We start from the raw sequence: 24,249 nt of genomic DNA, 5'->3' as shown, positions 1-24,249 counted from the left end.
TATTTTATCTTCATATATGTGAACGCAAGTGCCTAGAAATTCTTCACTTCGTGCTTTTTAACGATAATCAGTTATACTTACAATTGTTCATGCATGGTTATGCGTTTGAACTTGGCTTGTCGCTCCGCTCATTTTTGCATTCTCAAAGAGATCACACGTTAGCATAAAAAAGGGGCTGTTGGAAAATAAAGGAAACCGTTTTCACACAATTCGTATTTAGTTTTAAACGCTCTGCCTTACCTATATCCTTCGCCTTAGAAATAATATCGTCTTCAAAAAGGGCAAGCCCAAAGAAATGACATGATTTTAAAATTCATATTTTTGAAATTTTAAAACTCCTTAAAAAGCTGATACACGACATTTAAAAAAAATGTACTCAGTTTTTCATTCTTTAGTTATGCTACTGTGTACTATTAGTATCGTAACAGTGAGTAAATTTTTTTTGTTTAACTCTAAATTATGTGATCATAAGAGCATTATTTTTAACTATATTTCAGATTGCGACTTAGCACAAAATTTTACTCCTAATAAACATACAGTAAAAAATATTCTTTTGGCGAAACTGTGTAGTGTGAAAGAAATATGCATTTATCAGTCATATAATTAAAAATCAATGTATATTACTTACTTTTCCCGAAACCTAAAATCTATTAATTTTTAAAATACTTTGTTTTGCAAACTCACATAAGGAAGGGAGACAGTTTATTTTTTTATAATACTCACGAAAAGGTTGATTTATTGTTAACCAATAACAGATTAAAAATATTATTTGCGTTTTTTCTCTATTCATTATAAAGTGAACTTCAACTCGGAGCATTTGTGACACATAATGCTTCTTAACTGGTTAAAAGCTTATATTTTAACACAAGCTACAGGGGTTCTCCACAAATGATGTAACGCATTGAAATAAGCGATCGTGAAATTTGTGATAAGAATATGGGAGGGAGGAGGAGGTAACAAGAAGTTTGATGTCACGTATTTTATTTATAGAAAAAAATAATATGTTTATGAAAAGTTGCTTAAACATGAAATAAAGGGTGGAGAGGTCAAAAGTATTTTTAAAAAAGAGTGACATCATGTATGATCAGTGACAAAGTATACACGTTTGAGCAGATAAAGATTGTCAAAATATCTAACTATATGGTTCTTCGAAAAAAATTAAATTTTTGGTGTTACATTTTTTCTTTTGCTGTAAACAGTATTTAATTTTCTTTTAATCAAGCAGAGAACTTACCTTTACGGATTTCCAAGTTAATCACTTCTTTAGTAAAGGTGTGTGAGCAATTCAATAGAAGTTACAAACCTCAAAGGCGTTTGTCCAGTTGTCTATCGGTAAATGTAGCTGCAAAAAGAACATTACTTCAGAAAATTCATAAAGTGGAGATTCAAAAACTCTTTTAAGTTCATACCTTAGTAATTTTCACTTTATTCGTATTTAAAAGCAAAGTGTGAATAAATAATTAAACATTCTTTAAATTCCAAAGAACAAAAAAAAAAAAAAAAAAGAAACGTTCCTGGAAAATATTAGGCAATTAATGTAACTAACTTGTAACACATCAGGTGAGCAACATGAAAGCGTCCCGCCAAAAGTCAGTAACTTGGAACCTTTCTGAGGAGTTTAAAAGCCTTTCCCAATAAGGGCTAATCCATTTTAATGGAACAAATCAGGAGCATTTAGTGAAAACTTATATAAGCAATAGGGAAGTTTTCGATTTTTCAATTTTATTTTTATATGATAGAGTAACATGTATGAACATCATAGGTGAAAAAAATTTTTGCGATACGATAAGTATTTTTTTTTAAAATTAATTTTTAAAGTTCAAGCAATTGTGACGTCAAATGGCACAGGAAGTGACGTCATGCGTTCTTCCGCCGCGGTAGTTGCGGCAGTTGATTTCGAAGACGAAACGTAAGGCTTACCTCCTCGCATTTAACTCCTCGCGTTTCTGGAACATCAAACCTCTCATCCTCTCGGAAATATTCAAATACCATCATTGATGTTACTTGAGGAAGAGGTTTAGATTGTGCTTTAACGAATCCGGCCTCCAAAGTGTGTTCAAAAGGATTATTGAATTTCTAAAAAATAAAAATATGAGCGCGCTCAAAATGTCCGTAACGAAAACAAGGGATCTTCGGCGGAAGGCTGCCCATTAGTGTCCTGTGACGCAAGCTCTTGACGTTTCAGAAGAGCGCACTTTTGCGCGTGGATTTTTAAAACTTCATAAAAAATCAATCACGGTGTTTTAAAATTCGGTGGTGGTGAATTTTTTTAGTTTTGAGGGTCAATTAACAATATCAAATAGTCAAAATATGAACATTTAATAGGTTGCAGCTTCCCTATTATGCCAAACTATTACTATGATAATATGATTACAGTGTAATGGCTTACTACATCTCTGCATTATTATTATTACTGCTTTCGCTTCAAGTCTGGCGGAAGCTACGGAGGAATTGCAAAAAAAAAAAAAAAAAAAAACGATCATATTACTATTTTTAAATCCATGCAGGGACAGAAACACCGACTGGTGATGCTACCCCTTCAGCCTAGCACAGCACTCAGTTCAACTGTAGGACACCACAGGTGGTCTGAAGGTGAAACACCCGATAAATAAGTTGATTGCATTTTCACACTGGTAGCAAAAAATAATTTTACCGACAGCGTGAAATCTGCATGCTAGTTCAGTCATTATAGTAAGTTCACCTCGGAATTCGAGATACCCAGCTGTAAGTCTGTAAATACTTGTATATTGACACCCTAAAAGTTGTCTCAAAACCTACATATGGTAGGGCGTACGCAACTATTTAATTTCAAGGTCAAAGGTCACAAAAATCGTTTTTTTTTGCGCTTTTTTTGTAAATATCTCATTTTCTATGGGTTTTTTTGCTATTTGTTTTACTATCGATATTATAGAATACAAAATTCTCTACAAATTTTGTCCAAAAAAAGTTTTTATACGGTGAACCGTTTTCGAAATAGCGGCGCGATCACAGGATCACCTCAGGTCAACCGGTGCCTCCGGTCGCTGCTCTGTCGGTCATAGTGCATGTTAAAGCTATTAATTTAACCGAAAACGTCATTCTGGTTCTTTAAAACAGGTTTTTTTGACAGAAAAAAACAATTTTTAGACAGTGGGTCTATTTTTCGTCAGTAGGCTGTCCGATAACCTTTAAAATAAGGTGTAAATCAAATAAATCGATCATGAATTGCGGAAGATCTCTTTTAGAAACAAAAAACTGGCTACAGAAGTAATATATATGGACTAGTCGACCCGTGCGGAACTCCGCACTGTGCTTCAAATCGTTTCATAAGGCATTTCGCTCTTTAAGAATTTCAAAGGAAGAACATTATGACGAAGAATCGAAAAAAAAGTAAGCGCAGAAGAGAAGGCATGTAATTTAAAGACATCAGTAACAAAACCTCGTTAAATACAACGTTGTGATCATTTGATCATAGGTCCCCTTTTAATCGTACATATTTTCAATGCAAACATAAATGTCATTAAAAGTGTGGCTGAGTGGTGACTCGTGAAAAAGCAATAATTGTGCATGTGAAAAAACAGGTTGTGGCAAATACAGTCCTGCACATGTCAGCATCTGACGGGAAAAAAAGAAACATTAAAGAGATATTTATTGGCACGTATTCGAATTGGCGCCATTCTGACTAACAGCCCGACACCCCAACAAACCTAGCAATTGCGCCTTCCTTTTCGAAAGCTATTCATTGAAGGAATGAGTAGTAAAAAACAGCAAAAAAGCTTTTTGCCAAAAAAAAAAAAAAATAATAATAATAAGATCATGCATCTGTGTTTTGTCATTAACCAGCATGATACGATTTAAAATTATTCGCAAAGCATGGAATTTGATTAAAGAATGACGAAGATCTCACGTAGCGATTGAAACAAACATTCTAGAGAAGTAATAAATTTGATTGCAAATAAGTGTTTTTATCTTTGAATATTGAACTATTTCACATAGAAGGTTGCTTTAACCTTTACGGCTTAAATGCCCTCACATGTTTCTCTTTTAATCGATCACTTAAAATTCAAAACCAAAACCAGTTGAACTGAGCCCGTTCTTAAGTGTAATTTTTCGAACGTAGACAAAATGTATTTTTTTTTTTTCAGCAGAAAGCAGAGGAGTAGAAAATAATTTCTTGCTAATGAAGTTGATAATACTTTAATGCTTTATATCGTATTCGCGCGAATAAAAAATTAAAGGTTTACTGAGTGAAACTCGTAGTTTTAATCGGGCGTAGTATTTTTTCATTTGTACAAAAGGTCGAACACTGCTATTAGAAACAGCTACATTTTAGCATACAATAAAAATGTTTTTCTGCACAAAAAGGATTTCTTTAGGTAAATCTAATACTTTTTTTTGCTTACATTATGTTGAGTGGTCTGGATGTAGTCAAAGAACACAGTTCGATTAACAATCAACTTATCCGAATGATAACTGTAGCCTGCATAAAGGAGTCGAAACACCAAGTAGCATTCCCACTGCATTTATTTTATTAGGTGTGTATGTTATGAGCACATGTAATACGTAATACTAATATAAATTTGATATTATGTCGGACAGCCCAAGCTTGCCCGAAGTTCAGATAGTTTATAGCCAAACGCTCTACCGAAAAAAACTTATCAATTAAACCGAACAACTAAGTCCAGTGCTCTTAAGCTTTATTAAAATATAAACACACACACAGGCTATTTTTTTTTTTTTTTTTTTTGGCGAAAGCGACGTAAAAAATTTAAAACTGCATTAGAACTTTGCTTTAAAAAATGCATAAGAACTACAGGCAGCATCAAGGTTTTGAAACAGCAAGAGGCGATTTCGAAAACTTGAATTTTCGACCGTAAGTCTTTTTTTCGTCATTGGCCAGCCTGATAAGTTTTAAAATGAGAGGGGATTAATATATAAGATAAGATATTGAAGAAAAATGTTTTTATTTTTGAAAATTTTTACAATTTGTTATCGCAGGCTGCTTAAACCGTTATAACTTAAGATGGCAGCACGTGTTCATCATTTAACAGGACGGTTAAAATACAAAATAAATTGAACTATGCTTTCGAATGTAGTAAAAATGTGATAAGCTATTTGTTTTTTAGCAAAAAGAAGAAAAAATATATATTTTACCCTTCAAATTGAGGTAGTATTTTATTTATTTGTACAAAGAGTCAAAAACTCATTAGAAGAATATATATTTCAATATACGATTTATTATTTTTTTTCTGGAAAAAAACAATTCTATTGTAGTCTGAAATCTTAAACCTGTTACTTATATTTTCGCTTACATTATGCTTTAATTTTCTTTCCAGAGCCAAAGCTTCAAAAAAAAAAAAAAAAAAACACGTGCAATTTCGAAGTAATTTAGCACAAAATCACTGAATGTTTTCATATCAGCAAGGAGTATTTCCTTCTCATTCATTCTATTCCTTCATAGTTGTTATTCATTTAATTCAGTGTTCATGTAATGCGCGACATTTCTCTAATTTTTTTGTTGCAGATTGTTCGGACGTGGGCCCGAACACGTAATCTCCTGGCTACGAAGAGAACGCTCTGCCGATCAAGCTACTCAGCTCTGTCGGTCATAGCGCAAATTAAAGTTATAAGTTTGACCGAAAACCTTATTCTGGTTCTTTAAAACAGGTTTTTCGGCTAAAAGAAACAATTTTCAGACCTTGGGTCTATTTTTCTTCAGTAGCCAGCACCATAAGCTATAAAATAAGCCGTAAATCAAAGAAATCGATCAAGAATTGAGGGAAATTTGGCGTAGAAACCAAAAACAGGCTACAGAAATAATATATAAGGATTACATTAAACCTGCCTCATTTCCTTTGAAGATCCCAGATAGGCTTTAAACGCGATTTCCAAATTCTTCAGAAAGAATTAGCCCATTGTTTTCCATGAACGTTTCCGAATCGCTCTTACAGTAAAAAAAGAAAATTTTGAAAAATCGACTTTTTGAGTAATCCTCACTTTAAAAACCGATAAATATTGATATTTTTCGAATATGATTTCCAATGCTGCATTCTGTTAAAGATAACACTGTAAAAACGATTCAGAAACGCTTCTGTTAAATAATGAGCAGCTGATGTGCGCAATTTCTGCAGTAACATGCTTTGCAAAAACCAGGAAAGTTTTTCGCTAAAAATCAGTAACCTTCCAGAAATTATCCTTGAATCATTCTGAAGATTGCGAAGATATCTCCGGTCAAAACCAGTTTAGAGCCTTCAAGGGAAATTTGGTAAGTTTATATAATATATTAGTACCTTCCGGGATCCCTAAAAAAGCTCCAGAAACATCAATGGCCAAAGTGATGCATCAGAACTGCAGGTAAAGGCCTGGCACCTACCTTGCAAAGCTGCAGCTGTCCATGGGATTTACTCGCTCCCATTGCTGCAAAGTTGCAGCTATCCTGAGACTTAGAGCCCCTTGTACAGGACAGACTGACGTATCCGACATTTTGGTTCCAAGTCAAAATTAGATCCAACCTTGTTTCTAGTATTTATAAATACGTTATAATATTCGTTGGTAGCCATGTCGTAAAACAATTGATGATAAGTTAGTAAAATTTCCTTTAAGGTGAATCTAGAAATATGACTTAGTTCACAAATTTAACAAAAATGTATCTGGAAATTTTTATTGTAATAAACCTCATTTTCACACTTTATTTGTTTTTAATTTGTATTAATTATTTCGTCTTCATCCACAGAATAAAATAATCAAACATCAATCAGCCAACACATCTAAAGCTTAGACACCCGTTTTCTGCAATGAAACTTATCAGCCAACTCATCTAAAGCTTGGACACCCGTTTTCTGCAATGAGACTTTAGCACATATGCTATTTTTTTCAACCGCCAAATTAGGAACCAGAATGTCGGGTAAGTCAGCTCCACTTACATAGGGACCTTACTGAAACTTATTCACTCCCATGAGGCCCCTTAGTCAACCGTGACGGTTCGTAGTTACGATAAACACGACACGCTTCATAAATACACTCAGTTAATGTTTAGGCTGGTTGTTAAAAATATTTTTCACATCAGTAAAAGGTCTACATTAATGCAACTAGTAGCAATTAAGGAAAGTTTTTTGCAAAGATACTTGATTTTACGGGAAATCGGGGAAAACCTGATAAACCCTGCAATGCTCCACTTAAATAATCAGGAACGTTTCGGAATTTTTAGTGTACAATAAAATATGCTATATAATTTGTTATATAAGAGCTTTATATCATTACTTTTTAGTAAAAAAAAAATTCTTGGGGAAAAAATCCTTCAAAAAAATACAATGAAGAAGAACATTCTGTGGGGCATTTTGTGGTTTTCAATAGTAATGCAAACTTTTTCTAGGAATGAAACACAAGGAATTTCGTTCTCAGTGACCACAAACTCCCCCTAAAATGCTTTTCGTTTGAACATGAAAAAAATCAGTCAATCGACATGTTGCAGGCATGAAAGTAGGACCTCAATGGTTGCAGGTGGTGGTCTTCTCCCACTTTGAGGGAATTAATGTAGCTTCCCCAAAAACAAGTTCCTTTCTTACTAGTAAAGCAGAAGAATTTTTCTCCCTGTCCAGTTTACTTAAAAACTTCACTCTAAACGTTCAAACACTTAATCCACAGTGGAAAAGCGTAATGTTCTGTCAAGAAAAAAAATAGCATTTTAAAACGCTTCGACAATTTACCCATGCTGATTTAAAGAAATGCTGCAGTAAAGCTAAAAGTGTATCAGTCATTACTTTGTAAGTTGCTAAAGAATTGTGACGAAATTGAAAACAAAGCGAAGCTAAATGAAAATTTAAACAACTAACGAAACCATACGAGACAAAAGGGTGAGGCTGAATATGCTTTGAAACTGTGGTTTACGAATGGCGCGGAAAATAATGCGCAAGTAAACGGTCATATTTTATTTCACTTATTACTAGGTGTTTAAAAATTGCATACATCAATTTTCCTTTTTAAGATTCAGATATTTCCATTCTGTTAAATTAGTAATTTATAATATAAAACTGCCTTCAGGTGAGTCATTGTAATTGTAGTTTGTGGTTGCGAAATTAGTTTTGTAATTGAAAAAAAAAATATTTTGGGACTCCTGGATTCTTTTCGGTTATTGTTATCAAATTGTATTTGTCCCAAAGTGATCACATTAAGCGGAGCCTACTGTAGTTGAGAAAGCTATGAAAAGTATCCAGTAAGTTAAATAAAGGGCATTAAAGTTGAAAAATGTTGTGTAAAAGTAACACTCATAACGAAAAAATCGCCCTTACAGAAATATTGAAATTTATAGGGAGAAAGGGTGCGTGACGTTATTTCTGAGAAAAAAAAATATTTTTTCAGGTAAAATATTAGTTACTTAAGTCACAAATGCAAATAATTTCATTTAATAATGTGTTAATAATAAATAAGAAAAACATCATTAAATTATTTCAAAAGAACAGCATTCAAAATTGCGAGAATTTGTAGACAAATGCGTGAATAACTTTTTACGCCACACTAAATTATGAAAACACAAGGTTCTTTATTGGAGTTATTCAGAAGATATTAAATGTCTTTGAAAATTGTAGTTAGAAAAAATGAGGTTTATTTAAATACAGAATATCCTTAAATAGCATTAAAGAACATTAAGTACTGAAAAAAAAACTAATTACAAGTCTTGGAACAAAATACTTCCATACATTATGCTTTAATTAAAACATCAGTTTTCCTTTCAGAGAGATGATTCTTTTTTCCCCTTAAATCTTGCAATTTATTTGAATAAATTGGATTGTCGGCTCTTTTATTTTACGAAATATTGAAGTTATTCGAACTTAAACATTTTTTCTGAGTGCAATTAAAATATAATTATCACACAACGCGTTAAAGTATCATAATTGGTGAAAGTTTGGTTAACTTTTAGAATAGCTGCAAATTAAAAAAAAAATGTCGACATATTTTTGTGCTTAAATGTACTTATTGAATTTTTGGAATTCAATTATCACTTCGTATTAATGATTTTCCCAGTTATATTCTAGGAGTTGACAATTGATCACTTGTTTTAATGTATAACAAAACTGGAAGTAAATTATTTTTTAAACAAGGACGAGAATAGTTACAATTTATCCGGAAAAACTTTATAAAAGAGTTTATACATTTTTCAATACAAAACAGCTAAAGAGCTAGTTCTATCAGCCACAGTTCAATAGTTCGACAAAAATATGAATAAATGAAAACGAAATTATACATGTAAATAAATTATTAACATTAATAATAACATTTCCTTTATAAAAAAAAAGTCATTAGAGAAAATGGTACGACAAAGTTACCCATGCAATGTTATGCCAAAAATTTACTGTGATAGTATGTGAAATTAAAAATCACAAATTATAATGTTTTACGATTTCTTGGACATTTTTCAAAACATGTATTTACTTCAACACATTTTGAACCTTCTTGGGAATGCTTACAATATACCGACAGCCGGGTTATTCTATCCATTGACTGCAATTTCGACCTTGTCTGGGATAGGGATTACTCGAGCTGGAGACAGACGCCATCTCAATAAAGCTAAGAGGGCCAACAACTGGCAGATAACGAAAATTTATCTCCCCAGCGAGAGCCTAGTCAAGGTAAGGATCAACTCGAAAAAATGAAGGCAAATTTTCGGTATTTAGCTGGAAGGTAGTCCTTAAGGCAGGGCTGAGGTATAAACTTTGCATCTCCTTAGAGCCCCTTGAATAGGACAGGCTGACTTATCCGACATTTTGGTTCCAAGACAAAATTGGATCTAACCTCGTTTCTAGTATTTATAAATACGTTATAATAATCGTTGGTTACTGTCGTAAAACAATTGATGATAAGTTGAGTAAAATGTCACTTAAGGTGAATCTAGAAAGATAATTTAGTTCACAAATTCAACAAAAATGTATCGGGAAATGTTTTACTGTAATAAACCTTATTTTCACACCTTGTTTGTTTTTAATTTGTATTAATTAAATCGTCTTTATTTACAGATTAAAATTATCAAAAATCAATCAGGCAACACATCTAAATTGGATAAAAATGGAACAACGTTTAAAAGCACAAAAAGGATAAAAAGTTTATAAAAACGCAGACATGTTCCATTTTTATCTAATTTACCTGCACAAAGCTATTAGCCCAGTCAATAAAGGTTTCGTGTCGCAACAAATTTAGGGAAAGCTAAATTTTTGCAGGTTGTTAGTACATAAAGTATACACTAAAAAAATACAAAGTCACGACCCCTACCCCTCTTGCTTTCTCCCCCACCCCCTCCGAAACATTGCAATAGCAGTACTATGATTATACGCTTTTCGTGTCGCAACTAATTAAGGGAAAGCTGAATTTTGGCAGGATGTTTGTACATAAGGTACACACTAAAAAGCCACAAAGTCCCGACCTCCACCCCTCTTGCTTTCGCCCCCATCCCCCTCCGAAACATTGCAAGGGCAGTACTGTGATTATACGTTTTTCGTGTCGCAACTAATTAGGGGAAAGCTGAATTTTGGCAGGATGTTAGTATATAAGGTACACACTAAAAAGCCACAAAGTCCCGACCCCCACCTCTTTTGTTTTCCCCCCACCCCCTCCGATACATTGCAATAGCGGTACTATGATTATACGCTTTTTGTGTCGCAACTAATTAGGGGAAAGCTGAATTTTGGCAGGATGTTAGTACATAATATATTCTTTAAAAAAGTAAAAAGTCCCGGCCCCCACCACTCTTTCTCCCCCCCCCCCCTCCCTCACCCCTCCGAAACACTGCAAGAACAGTTCCATGATTGTACGCTTTTCGTGTCACAACTAATGAAGAGAAAGCGGAATTTTGGCAGGATGTTAGTACGTAATATATTCTTTAAAAAAGTACAAAGCCCAGATCCCCACCCCTCTTGCTTTCCTCCCCACCCCCTCCGAAACATTGCAAGAGCAGTACTACGATTAACGCTTTTCGTGTCCCAACTAAATAGGAGAAAGCTGATTTTTTTTTCAAGATGTTGGTATACCAAGTATACACTAAAAAACACAAAGTCCCTACCCTTATTGCTTCTCCCCCCCCCCTCGCCCCGTCCGAAACATTTCAATAGCAGTATTATGATTATACGCTTACAGATCGAAAACTAATGATGATACTGGAATATTCCTTTTTTTTTATTTCACTTCTTACAATATTATAAACCAGTGGTGCCCAACCTTCGTCCCACGGGTCACATCCGACCCATGAAACTGATCAGTGTGAACCGTTATTTTGCGAAATGTTACAACTCGAGGACTATGTAGCAAGTGAACAGGTTACATTCAAAAAAAAAAAAAAAAAAAAAGGCATAAAGTTATTATAACTACAATTTTTCTTTTATAAGGGGTCATTTAACAATTTGGCTTGGTCTGAAATATTGTTACAATGCATTCTACTACAGTGTCCACACATAAACGTACAATCGAACCCAGTTTTACGACAGCTACAGTTTGTAACAAAATGTTTTACAGTTGCAAGATATTAGTAGGAGAATTTCGCTTGGAGCAGAGAGGTAATTGTAATGATCTTAGGAATCAGTCTGTTCCTTGAAATATATTTCCAAAACCATTCTTCTGCTGGAAGTTTAAAACTTAACCAAGTTTGAATAAAAGTTTGTGAAAAGCAAGTAATCGGAAAAATGTCCCTAAAGTCCACTTTTGATTTATCAAAACTTCCACTAACTTCAGACGTCACTCGTCAACATCTTTTTAAGGATTCCACCAGAGTTTTTAGTGTCAACACCAGATTCAAACTTGGTTAGGTTTTAAACTTTCCCCAGAAGAGTGGGGTTGGCATTATACTTCATGCAACAGACTGACTCCTAAATTCATGAAGATTACCTCTGCTTCAAATGAACTTCTCCAATTAATATCTTGCAATTGAAAATATTATGTGTTTCAAACTGCATCTGTCGTAAAGCTAGGTTCGATTGCACGTGTATGTGTGGACACTGTAGTGGAACGCACTGTAACAATATTTCGGACCAAACCAACGAAATATTAGAAGATGGCCCCTGATATAAGACTTAAAAATAAAAACCAAAGGTAACATTAAACGTTAATAATATCCGCTGTGAGAAAATAATCAGTTTAAATATACTATTTCTGATTTATTTAAAACTTAAATAGTTAGCCAAGCATTAACATTATTTTGTAGACTATCGCCGACACAAACGAATTATAAACTTTTGTAACAAATAATTCCATTATGGTAGTAAAAACTTTAAGTGAACGTCATTATATTGTTGATCCATTTCAAGAAAATGACTATTATCACATTATTATCTATAAATTTCGTTCAAACATTTCTTTCCAAGACGTAATGATAAAAAGCTATTAATTTTTTGAAGTTAATTTTAGGTTTTTGTTGTGAGATTTCTGCATATGATTAAGTTGGTAAAATGGTGAAACTGAGCTATCTACATAAAAAGTGTATCTTTCATAATTTGTGTATAACAGTGGTCCCGAACAATATTTTCAGAAACCAATTTCTAAATAATAAATTGGCTAACAATTTGTAACATTGTCATTAATCGTGCTCTTCGAGTTGTAACATTTCACAAAACAACGGGCAACACGGATCAGCTTCGCGGGCCGGATACGGCACCTGGCCCTTAGGTTGGGCACCACTGGTTTATAATATTGTTAGGAGTGAAATAAAAAAAGGAACGCCCTGGTAACTTCATAAATTTTCAAGCTGTACGCGTATAATCATAGTACTGAACTGATCAGTGTGCAATGTTTCCGAAGGAGAGGGGGGGGGGAAGCAAGAGGGGTTGGGGTTGGGACTGTCTAGATTTTAGTGTACACTTTATGTACTAACATCGTGCAAAATTTCAGCTTTCTCTTAATTAGCTGCGAAAAGAAAAGCGAATAATCATAGTACTGCTCTTGATGGTCTAAGTGTTTCGGAGAGGGTGGGGGGGGGGAAGCAAGAGGGGTAGGGGTCGGGAATTTGTGTGTTTTTAGTGTTTTCTTTATTTACTAACGTACTGCCAAAATTCAGCTTTCCCCCAATTAGTTGCGACACGAAAAACGTATAATCAATCATAGTACTGCTCTTGCAATGTTTCGGAGGGGGTGGGGGAGAAAGCAAGAGGGGTGGGGGTCGAGACTTTGTATTTTTTTAGTGTATACTTTATTTGCTAACATCTTGCAAAAATTCAGCTTTCCCTAAATTAGTTGCGACAAAGCCTTTTTTTTACCTTCATTGACTGGGCTATATAACTTTTCAACACATCTAAAGCTTAGACACCAGTTTTCTGCAATGAGACTTTTGTACAAGTACTATTTTTTTCGCCCGACAATTATGAAACCAAAATGTCAGATAAGTAAATTCCCCTTATATAGGAGCCTTAGGTAGAACAACGGACAAAATACTGCCGATCCGGTTGAGATACTGCAGTTTCGTCCTGGCTTGGACTCATCTGGCTGGAATATTACGAAACTATCAAGCTGGAGGTGGATGCCATCTTATTAAAGCTGAGTGTGCCAACAAATTGTTAGGTAAAGGAAATATATCTCACTAGCGAGATAAATGTTCTTTATCTCGCTGGTATATTACGTAGTTCTTCCTTAGGCCTGACTTGGGTGCTGTAACTTATTGCTTTGCCTTCAATTTACGAGTTGAACCACTCCGTGTCTGCGGTTCTACGGTTTTCAGCTGCATATAAGTGGAAAAAATGCGCAACTAGCTTTTATGAAATACAACAACTTGCATATATAGTCAAAAGTATCAAAAAGACTTTTTTTCATATTTCATAGCCTGCAAATAAATTGAAAAAAAAAAAAAAACATTGATTGGAACCAAAATGTAAAAGCCGACTTCCTTGTCTTTAATGCAGTTCAAATGGAGTTTGAAGATATTTCGTTAGATAAAGTGTTACACTTCTACTACAATTTTTAATGTTTTTTATAACGTAAATTAATGCCGGTAAAAAAAAAAAAAAAAACATTGATTGGAACCAAAATGTAAAAGCCGACTTCCTTGTCTTTAATGCAGTTCAAATGGAGTTTGAAGATATTTCGTTAGATAAAGTGTTACACTTCTACTACAATTTTTAATGTTTTTTATAACGTAAATTAATGCCGGTAATTATCTATGTTAGCTTAGCTGTGTTAGTTTAGTCTAGTCTTTCCACCCTCTCACTGCCGTGGGCTTATAGTCGACAGTTCATTTGTAAATTAAAATTATGTTATCCTAAAAGTTTTACTCCATGGCAAAACCCCCCCAAAAGTGCTTCCATTATCTGCATCAGTATGATAGATTATGCACACCACTTGCGGCAAGTATCGGGTTTTGAAGATTTCAAAACGATTTTCACACGAGACAAATTTTAAATTACTGCGAGATAGTTATATTAATGCCCAATTTAAATTTTTTACCTACGAAACTAAATTTTGACAAGAAGATAATAAAATAAAATGTAATTGACATGAGTTCACATCCCTCCTAATTGATAATAGACCTTTTTAAGGTTCTTGATATCGATTAATGGTGTTACTCCCTTTTTCATATTTTTTATTGAAGTAAAATATCTGAAACCGAGCGAAAATTTAATGATTTACCATTATAAGTTTTTCTCGTTAGCAAAGAAAAAAAAAATCATACCGTGGATACTTCACAGGGAGATTCTCGGAAAAAGTCCCGTGGGTAACGATAAGTTTTTAATTTTTTCCAGCTAACCAAAGCCTTCAAAAAATAGTGCTATTGGGGAATAAAACATATTTTAATGTACTATCAAAACATAACAATTAATCCCATATTTAATTAATAGTTACATGAATAAAATAAAAAACTTAGCGTTACTCACGTGTCATTTTTTCGAGAATCGCCCAACGGCATTTTTTGTCTCTCCCAACGGCACCCACTGTAGGAAATCCTGTTCCAGCTAATATCTGAAGCCAAGGATGTGAAAAAGTGGGGAAGGGGACCAGTGTTACCACACTCTTTCTGCTAATTTCTACCAGATCTTACAAAAACAAGGAACATTTTCTGCTAAAATTCAGTAAAATTCCTGAAATTATCGTGGAAGCTTCCTGAAAACATCTGAAATGTTCCCACTTAATGTCAATCATGCCTCTGCAGCTTTAGACTAAACTGTTGTAAAAGTCTTATTGAATTTTGAAGGAAGTTCCAAAAGCCGTTTAGCAAACATGGCCAAAGCTAACTCGGAGATCAGTTATTTTGTACGGGCAGTACTCGAAACGAAGCCATAAACTTTATAAATACGTTCAGTTAATCTTTAAACTGGGAGCTAAAAACATTTTTCACAGCAGTGAGAAGTCTGCATTCGTGCAACTTGTAGCCATTCAGAAAACCTTTTGAGAACGATACTTGATTTTTCCAAGTAGTGTACAAAAACTATTGAAATCCCGAAACATTACAAGGAAATACTCAGTAACGTTTCAGATTTTTTTTACCGTGCAAGTAAGAAGCAAGCATCTACCTCGCCTGCAGTTATAGCGTTGCAAAACGCAGCTGTTGAGTAACGTATTCGCTTTCACTGGAGGATTAGTCAATTTGGACGCGCTACAGCTGACTTTGATTCGATACACTTAATAAACACTCTCAGCCAATCTTTAAACTTGTAGATAAAAATATTTTTCACAACAGTAAAAAGTCTGCATTCGTGAAACTTGTATCAATTCAGGAAATTTTTTGACAAATCGTAAAATACTTGATTTTACGAGGAAATACATGGAAATGTGTAAAATCCCGATATATTCCTCGGAAATAATCAGTAACGTTTCGGATTTTTTTACAGTGTTGGATTTAACACATAAGACCAATCCAAAAATGCGAGTTTATATCAATGCAAAGACAGTTATGACCAAACCATCACCTTCCAGAATGAAAGTTCAGGCTGACCCAGTGTCTGGCGCGAAGTAGAAATTTGTCTAAATCTTCTCAGAACATCCAAATACGGATTAAAGTTGAGAGAAAAGAACTTTTTAGTTAAGGAGTAAAATAAAATAATCATATTTCAATCAGAAGCACTTTCAACGACAAATATTAATTTAATTTGAGAAACATTAAAAAACTGGTATACTAATAATTTAACATACCTAAACTTCAACGACAACCGCGTTGAATAGTAAGCATTAATCAAAACCGTTTTAAGAGAACTCATGAGTTCATGAAGAATTTAATCAGGTGTGTACTGTATCCAGGAATAAGTCGTTACGTGACCTTTATTTACACTGCAAGATGCTCCTGAAAGAAATAATAAAAAGCATTAGAATTTAGCAATTTCACTAAAAATGTATAGTCTTAATGTGTGCACTGTTAAAATTATAATTTCACTAGTCAAATTGCCGAATCCAGCAAAATTTAGCTTTAACCTGGTGTTGAGTTTCACTGCCTTTACAAATTGGTCTTCGTAAAGCCAGCATAAAATTGTTGAAAATTATTGCCTTTAAGGAATAAGGATGAAATTGTACAACAATTGTTAGCTGTTTATTTCAGAAATCGAAAAATAAATAAAAAACGAAATCACAGCTATGAAAATGTCACAAAACTTAAAATGTAATGACTGTTGATTGTTTTTTACTATTTTTTTATTTTTCTTCTTACAAAGAAAATTCTATCCTCAGTAGTTAACTTATTAGGAAAATCATTCAAAATTAAACCAAAATAATTGTTTTTACTATCTTACCTTTAATGCTGTATTAATTTATGCTCTCTTCAGCAATCAATTTTGACGCAATTAAATTTTGTATCTAATAAAGTTTTCAAATGAGTTTTACTTTTTTTTTTGTTAGAAAGTTTTAAATGCAACCATTAGTTGAATGCAGCTTTATTTGGTACTGCAAAAGTCATAAAAAACAAACACAATTGGAATTCCGAAAACGTAAATCGGGAAACTTTGCACTTAAAAAAAAAAGGAAAAAACAACTGAAGTTTTTCAAACGTACACTCTGATGGAAAAATATATTTTTATACGGGGGGAAATATTGACAAAAGAGAAACTTTAAGAACTTTTCAAGATAAGAATGCAAAAGTAAAATTTATTCTAGATCAAAGGTTTGGTCATGAAACAACATAGGAAAAATAAACTCTGGTAAATCAATGTGCATGAAAGAAAGAAAGAGATATTTCTTGTGTGAATAAAACACTAATACTATTGGCTTATTCCTTTTTTTTTACGATGTAAGACTCTAAAGAAAATTTATCAGAATTTCAGGAAACTTTGTTAAGTTTCGTTTCATAGATTTGTTAGAAACAGTTAAATCATTAAATCAATATCTCTTTGAATAAACTCGTTGAACTGTACTTAGTGTTGCAATGTTCTTTGATACTAGTAGTATGTCATCAAAGCATTCTTTATCACTTTACCAATTTTAAATCTTTGTAATGTAATTAATTACACTGCTGACTTACAAATACTGATATTTCTACTACAACGTAACCGTATGATATTTGCTTCAAATACAACTGAATTAAAAACTTAACTACTAATGGTTGTACGTAAATACCATAGTATTTCTTAGTTTTAACTTTCATGCTAAAAAAATAGCTACCTTATGGCCAAATGGTAAGTAAAAAATATATATATATAAGGAAACGAGTAAGGATAAAAGTAAACGTTAAAACACTTCCCCTAATTTGCGCTACGTGATTTATTTGATCATTTTGTGATTTGCGTTTTGTTGGAACTGGCAGTTTTCTTAATAAAACGTTAAGACTGGAGACATTTTTAATATGATATTTCGAAAAGAATGTAGTGTTGCACAGTCGCTAAAATCTTGTAAAATACAGAGATAGGACGTCCAACAAACGGATTTGATGTTAAATATAATAATATCTTCGTATAACTTTCGTATAACCTTTGGCCGGCTGATAACCACCCCAATATTTTCCAAAAAAATTAGTAATTAGCCCCATACAATTTTATCGTTAATTCTGTGGGTATTTTCTAACAATTTTCAAACTGACACTTCATTTGACATTACATTTCCACTGTCAAATTTTTCGCCAACTTGGAAAAATATAGTTTTACTTCAGGAATCGGCGGGGCAGTTGCCAAACCCCCCTCCCCCCATTTTTTCTCCTCGTACAAGACAATTGCATGTGATCGTTCATTGATGGCAAGTGGTTACAGACAATTTTCGTCCTATTAATTCAAATCGATATGCCTGATTTCCAATATCTTCCTCCATTCACTATATTCCACGATTTCTGAGTCATCCAGTTCAGATAAATCGTTATAGTCCACCAGATTTGTTTTTTGAGTAATCCGCCGAATTTGAGGTGTAAAATTTTCACCTGTAAGCGCCTACAAATTACTGATTAAGAATCGCTGTTTTAGAAGACTGAACTGAATGTGTTGTTAAATAGCAACACGAAGTATAATGAATAAAGAGTTATTTAAATATTTTATAAAATTGCAAAATAATAATTTAAAAGGAGGAATGCATATTATACAAGATGTAGAGAAAAATATTTATAACTCTCCGTAAGAACATAGAGCTTAGAGTTAAATTTCGGAAAAAAATTGAAATCTTTGAAATAAAAGTGTGTACCATAAAAATTAAGAATTCCTAACCTACCAATTATGTTACTTACCTCACTTCATCCATTTATGTACTTGAAACAGTTTATGATTTTTCAGAAGGTGGTAAAATACCACGCCCCCCCCCCCAAGACCTGCTGCAAATAAACATCTATACAAACATATGCGTATGTAAATGTTATATGTCAAACTCAGAGGCTCAGTGCCACGCCTCGGGTTCGAGCCCCGGGTTGGGCACGGTTCACTCAACCTGTCATCCCTTCAGTTGGTCGATTAAATCAGCTTGCTTGTGAAGTAAGCTCTTGGGTATACGCGTTCGATCGACCACCTGACTGGAACATTTGCCTTGCTTCCCAGAGCCCTCGGTCTCGTAAACTAAGATGAGCGCAAGAAGCCTTAACCCCCATTGACCGTTGCGCTACTGAGCTTTGTATTTTAACCTATTTGTATGTTTTTTCAAAGATATTGTTGATTGTTTTGAAACCCAAATTTTAATTCATAACCGTATAGTATAGTATTTCATTCAAATGGACAAACTTTAGACATCTCAGAACTTTCGTATGCGTTGATCAAACATCTATAAGTATAAACACCAAAATGTGATAATTTTAGCTTTTGTTACTAGGAAACATTTCTTGATAACTACTAGTCTATTAGTATGCCCACGCTGATGTTCTTAGCTCAAAGCAGTTAAACTGCATCAGACGAGTTAGTCTAAAAGCTTTTACTAATAGTAACTCTAAAGTTCGTGTTTAGAAGTTGAAAGCTTTGTTTTACAGCAATATAAATTTTAAGCTAATGCATTGTTTTCGGATTGTAAAAGCTAACGGAAATATCTTTCTACTCATTAGCATAATTGTCTAGAGAAAATTTAGAACTGCAGAGAGCTAATGCGTAGCTATTCCTAGAAGATATAAATAAAAATTAATCATGTAATTTTAGTCACCCGGATTTTAAAGATTATTTTACAAGTTATATAATTTCGTTTTTTATCTCTTCAATATAACGTTTTTTTTTTCTATTACGGTTTCCCAGACTTTTTGGCATGAATTTATTTAAAATCAAATCAACAGTCGTTTATGGCTTCAGCATGTTTTTAGTTTTCACTTAGAACTTAATTTTGTTATTTCTTTCTTTATTTATTTATTTTTGTTTTGTATTTAAGATAAACAAATGAACATCGCTATACTAACGACTTCAATTCTCAACAATTATCACATCCAGCTACATAATTACCAGAGTAGTTACGGTGGTGATTGGTGGGGTTATAGCAAAATAAAATATCGAGTTTAATATTTTTTAAGGATAAAAAATTTCTTTTAACAGTTACAGCAATAAATGCTTGTTTAAATTCCGTGAAAGTAGCGGATTCGCTGATACGTGTTCCATAGTTCCAAGTTCTTACAATTATGTATCGTTTAAATTATGCTAAATCGCGTTCTACACCCATATTTTGGCAGACAATTCATTTCAACCGCTGTCTCAAGTACTAATCTTTCCTATTTTGTACCAACCTCGTTCAGTAATTGCAATAGTGTAATTATTCTTATAAACTGAACTATTAAGTTATGTGATCAACATTTGTGTTGACATAATGGTTTCTTTGGAGTGATGAATGCTAACGAAAGTTAAAACCGTTGTAATTTTTAGTTTTAAAAGACCTATTTTGTAGTTGCTTGTTCAGTTTAGCTTTTCATAGCTTTTTTTGAGCAATCACGATTGCTTATTGTTCTCATTTGACTGTTTTTGGCGTCTTTTGATTTTTCCACCGCCACCCTCCGCACCATCACCGTCGACGGGCTCCTCACGATGTTGCTCCTATAGCGAAAGCCGTCTCCAGGTTGCATCCATGTCCTACACACACGCGCATACATACACAACTACACACACACACAAACACACACAAACACATACACACACATACATACAGACACCCACACATACACACAAACATACACACACACATACACACAACTACCCACACATTCATGCCTGCACACAGGCACAAACACATATGCCTACACACACATACACATACTCCCCACACACACATTCATACACACAACTACCCACACACTTATGCCAGCACACAGACACAAACACACATGCCTACACACACATACACATACCCCCTACACTCGAATACACATACACCACACACAAACACACACGCCTACATACACACACTCGTGATTGCGAAAAACATAGTTTGAATTCAAGATGTCAAAATTCAAATTAATTTTTCTTTTATTTATTCATTTATTTATTTTTTTGACCTTACGTTTAGTGCCCTTTAATGTGTGCATCATTTAACAATCACATTTTTAAACGTTACTTAGTACTTAGCAAGAAGCAAAAACTAAAAATGCAAAATGCTTCCGAATCCATTCTTGTTGATTTGTATGTAAATGGTCTCCTCAATCGAAATATTACCACCATTTTTCTCATCACGTCCCACTTTTTCAAAATGACTCTCCACCCCACATTTCTTTCGAGTTTTAGACAGTTTCATAGCCGTTGTTTTTATTTAGAGGGAAATGGAGCATTAATATATCCCTTAACATTCTTCTGGGGGGCTGGATAGGTGCAAAATTCAGGAACATTTGTAGCAAGTGAAAATAATCATAGGGGTTATTAACTTCTAAACACATATCTAAAATCTTCAAAACCGATCTTTTTTCTAGGGCTCTATTTTTGAAATTATTTCACTTATTTTTAGCATTCATACTCACTCTTATTACTTCCATGTCCGAAAAATTACTAGTTGTGAGAAAAGAAAGACAATAAAACATTGCATTATTGCATGTTGCTTAGTCAGGGTCGCTTTGCAGATCTTCACTAAAAGAATCTTTCCATATTATTCAACTAACATTCACAGATATAATTAAGATTTTAAAAAAAAACTTAAGAATGATTATAATTAAGCATTACTGTATGTATTTCTTAAGATGCCCTTCCCCCCATTGTTCATAACATCTTGATATAGTGAAAAACAGCAGAGGCAGTGCATTCCCATAAGTCTTAATAAACATTAATGCACGGAAACGTCCTGTAGTTTCAATGAACTTCAAATGCTTAAGATTATGTCCTTACACTGAAGTGACAAAAATCATGGGATACGTCTTAATATCGTGTAGGTCCTCCTTTCGCACGGCGAAGTGCAGCAACTCGACGTGGCATGGACTCAACAAGTTGTTGGAAGTCTTCTGCAGGAATATTGAGCCATGCTGTCTCTATAGACGTCCATAATTGAGAAAGTGTTGATGGTGCAGGATTTTGGGCACGAACAGACCTCTCGATGATGTCCCATAAATGCTCGATGGGATTCATGTCGGGCGATCTAGGTGGCCAGATCATTCGCTGGAACTGTCCAGAATGTTCTTCAAGCCAATCGCGAACAGTTGTGGACCGGTGACATGGTGCATTGTCATCCATAAAAATCCCATCGTTGTTGGGGTACATGAAGTCCATGAATGGCTGCAAGTGATCTCCAAGTAGCTGAACATAAGCATTTCCAGTCACTGTTTGGTTCAGTCGCACCAGAGGACCAAGTCCATGCCATGTAAAAACAGCCCACACCATTATGCTGCCACCACCAGCTTGAACAGTGCCTTGTTGACAATTTGAGTCCATGGCTTCGTGGGGTCTGCGCCAAACTCGAACCCTACCATCAGCTCTTAGCAACTGAAATCGTGACTCATCGGACCAGGCCACGGTTTTCCATTCATCTAGGGACCAACCGATATGCTCACGTGACCACGAGAGTCGCTGAAAGCGATGTCGTGCTGTCAGTAAAGGCACTCGAGTCGGTCTTCTGCTGGCACAGCCCAAGGAAGACAAATTTCGCCGCACAGTCCTACCGGACACGTCCCTCGTACGTCCCACATTGATTTCTGCGGTTATTTGACGCAGTGTTGCTTGTCTGTTAGCATTCACAACTCTACGCAGACGTCGCCGGTCTCGGTCGTTAAGTGCACGCGGTCGACCACTGCGCTGTCCATGGTGGGATGTTATGCCTGAAATTCGATACTCTCGGCACACTCTTGACACAGTGGACCTGGGAATGTTGAATTCCCTAACGATATTCGAAATGGCATGACCCATGCGTCTAGCTCCAACTAACATTCCGCGTTCAAAATCTGTTAATTCCCGTCGTGCGGTCATAATCACGTCAAAATCTCTTCACATGAACAACTTGAACACAAATGAAAGCTCTGCGAAAGCACTGCGCATTTATACCTGTTCTACGCGATGCTACTGCCATCTGTATATTTGCATATTGCTATCCCATGAATTTTGTCACTTCAGTGTATAAAGGCCAATGCCAATTATCTTTTCAACAGGCAAAAATATCTCTTTAGCGCAGTGAAGTACAGTGTTTTGTCTTACTTCACTCTAAAAAAAAAAACAGAAACATAACTGATTATTTCCGTGGAACGATGCGAGATTTCACGGGTTTTCACCAATTTCCCCGCAAAATCAAGTGTCTTTGCAAAAACGTATCCTGAATTGCAGCAAGATACACGAATGCACACTCCTGACTGGAGTGAAAAATATTTTTAGAAATCAAATTAAAGATTAACTATTAATTTTTAGCTACCAAATTAAAGATTAACTATTAATTAAGTCTGTCGTTTTTAGTTCGATTACGGCCCATTCATTTTGATTAAACTCCCAAATTAGAGCGAATAAGTATCTGGATAGTTGCAGCTTTGCAAGAGCGATGCCTGGTTCTTACTTGTAATTCTGCGTTGGCCATGGTTGCATTGATGCTTTTGGAGCTTTCGTAGTAACTATGGAAGGTTCTAATGAATTGTGTTAAACCTACCCATATTGAATAATGTTCAAGAATAATTACAGGAAGGCTACTGAGTTTTAGCAGAAAACATTCCTGGTTTTTTGCTAGATATGTTACTTACAGATAACGAGCATATCAGCTGCCCATTATTTTCCAGGAACGTTTCTAAATCAATTTTACATTGATATTTCTTTTCCAAACGTAAACAAAGCTTAAGCAATAAATCAAACGAGCTGATGTGTGCATCACATGACTTCCTTTTACTCCAATTTAATGTCATTTCCCCATTATTCGCTATTTTAATGTGATTCAATATTTATTCTCTAAATATCACCAACAATGGCCAAATTGAAACCAAAAAAAAAAAAAACTCCGCCAAATTTGTCGCCAAGTTGGCGACAAAACTTGGCGACCAAAAGACTGGCGATATATCGCCAAGTGTCCGACAAATTATAACGCCACTTGAGTTTACATCGAAATTAACAATGATTTCCCCCCCAAAAGGTGCAAAAGACCCCCTTAGGAACATCCGAAAGCAACCAAAAGGGGAGGTGCACAACTAGACCCCACTACGAGTCTATGTACCAAATTTCAACTTTCTAGGACATACCATTTTTGAGTTATGCGAGATACATACGCACATACGCACATACGCACATACGCACATACACACATACGCACATACATACAGACGTCACGAGAAAAGTCGTTGTAATTACCTCGGTGATGGTCAAAATGGATATTTCGCGTGTCTATACATTCTTAGGCACTTTTCCGCATGTGGTCGAATCGAAAAAAAACTCAACATTCATTTGGGGGTGAGCAAAATGGAAATTAAGGGCGATTTTTGAGTGAAAATTTTTTCGCGAATACAATACTTCTTTTTTTGTAAAAGGAAGTAAAAAGGGAAGAATTTAAAGTTGAAACATT

General features: G+C 34.5%; 1 protein-coding gene across 1 annotated transcript in view; it reads right to left on the bottom strand.

Moving 5' to 3' along the window:
* LOC129231101 (trissin receptor-like) overlaps positions 1-22,154 on the bottom strand; it is a 55,326-nt gene extending 33,172 nt beyond the window's left edge. Inside the window, exons 1-2 of the mRNA XM_054865348.1 lie at positions 21,814-22,154; positions 16,209-16,222 (exon numbers count right to left, since the gene is read on the bottom strand). Of these exons, the coding sequence (XP_054721323.1) occupies positions 16,209-16,222; positions 21,814-22,154 (355 nt within the window). The remainder of the gene's footprint in view (positions 1-16,208; positions 16,223-21,813) is intronic.
* Positions 22,155-24,249: the final 2,095 nt, after the last annotated feature.

This window comes from Uloborus diversus, chromosome 10 (genome assembly GCF_026930045.1).
Source record: "Uloborus diversus isolate 005 chromosome 10, Udiv.v.3.1, whole genome shotgun sequence".
Lineage (NCBI taxonomy): Eukaryota > Metazoa > Arthropoda > Arachnida > Araneae > Uloboridae > Uloborus > Uloborus diversus.
This window is presented reverse-complemented; position numbering and strand designations above follow the sequence as displayed.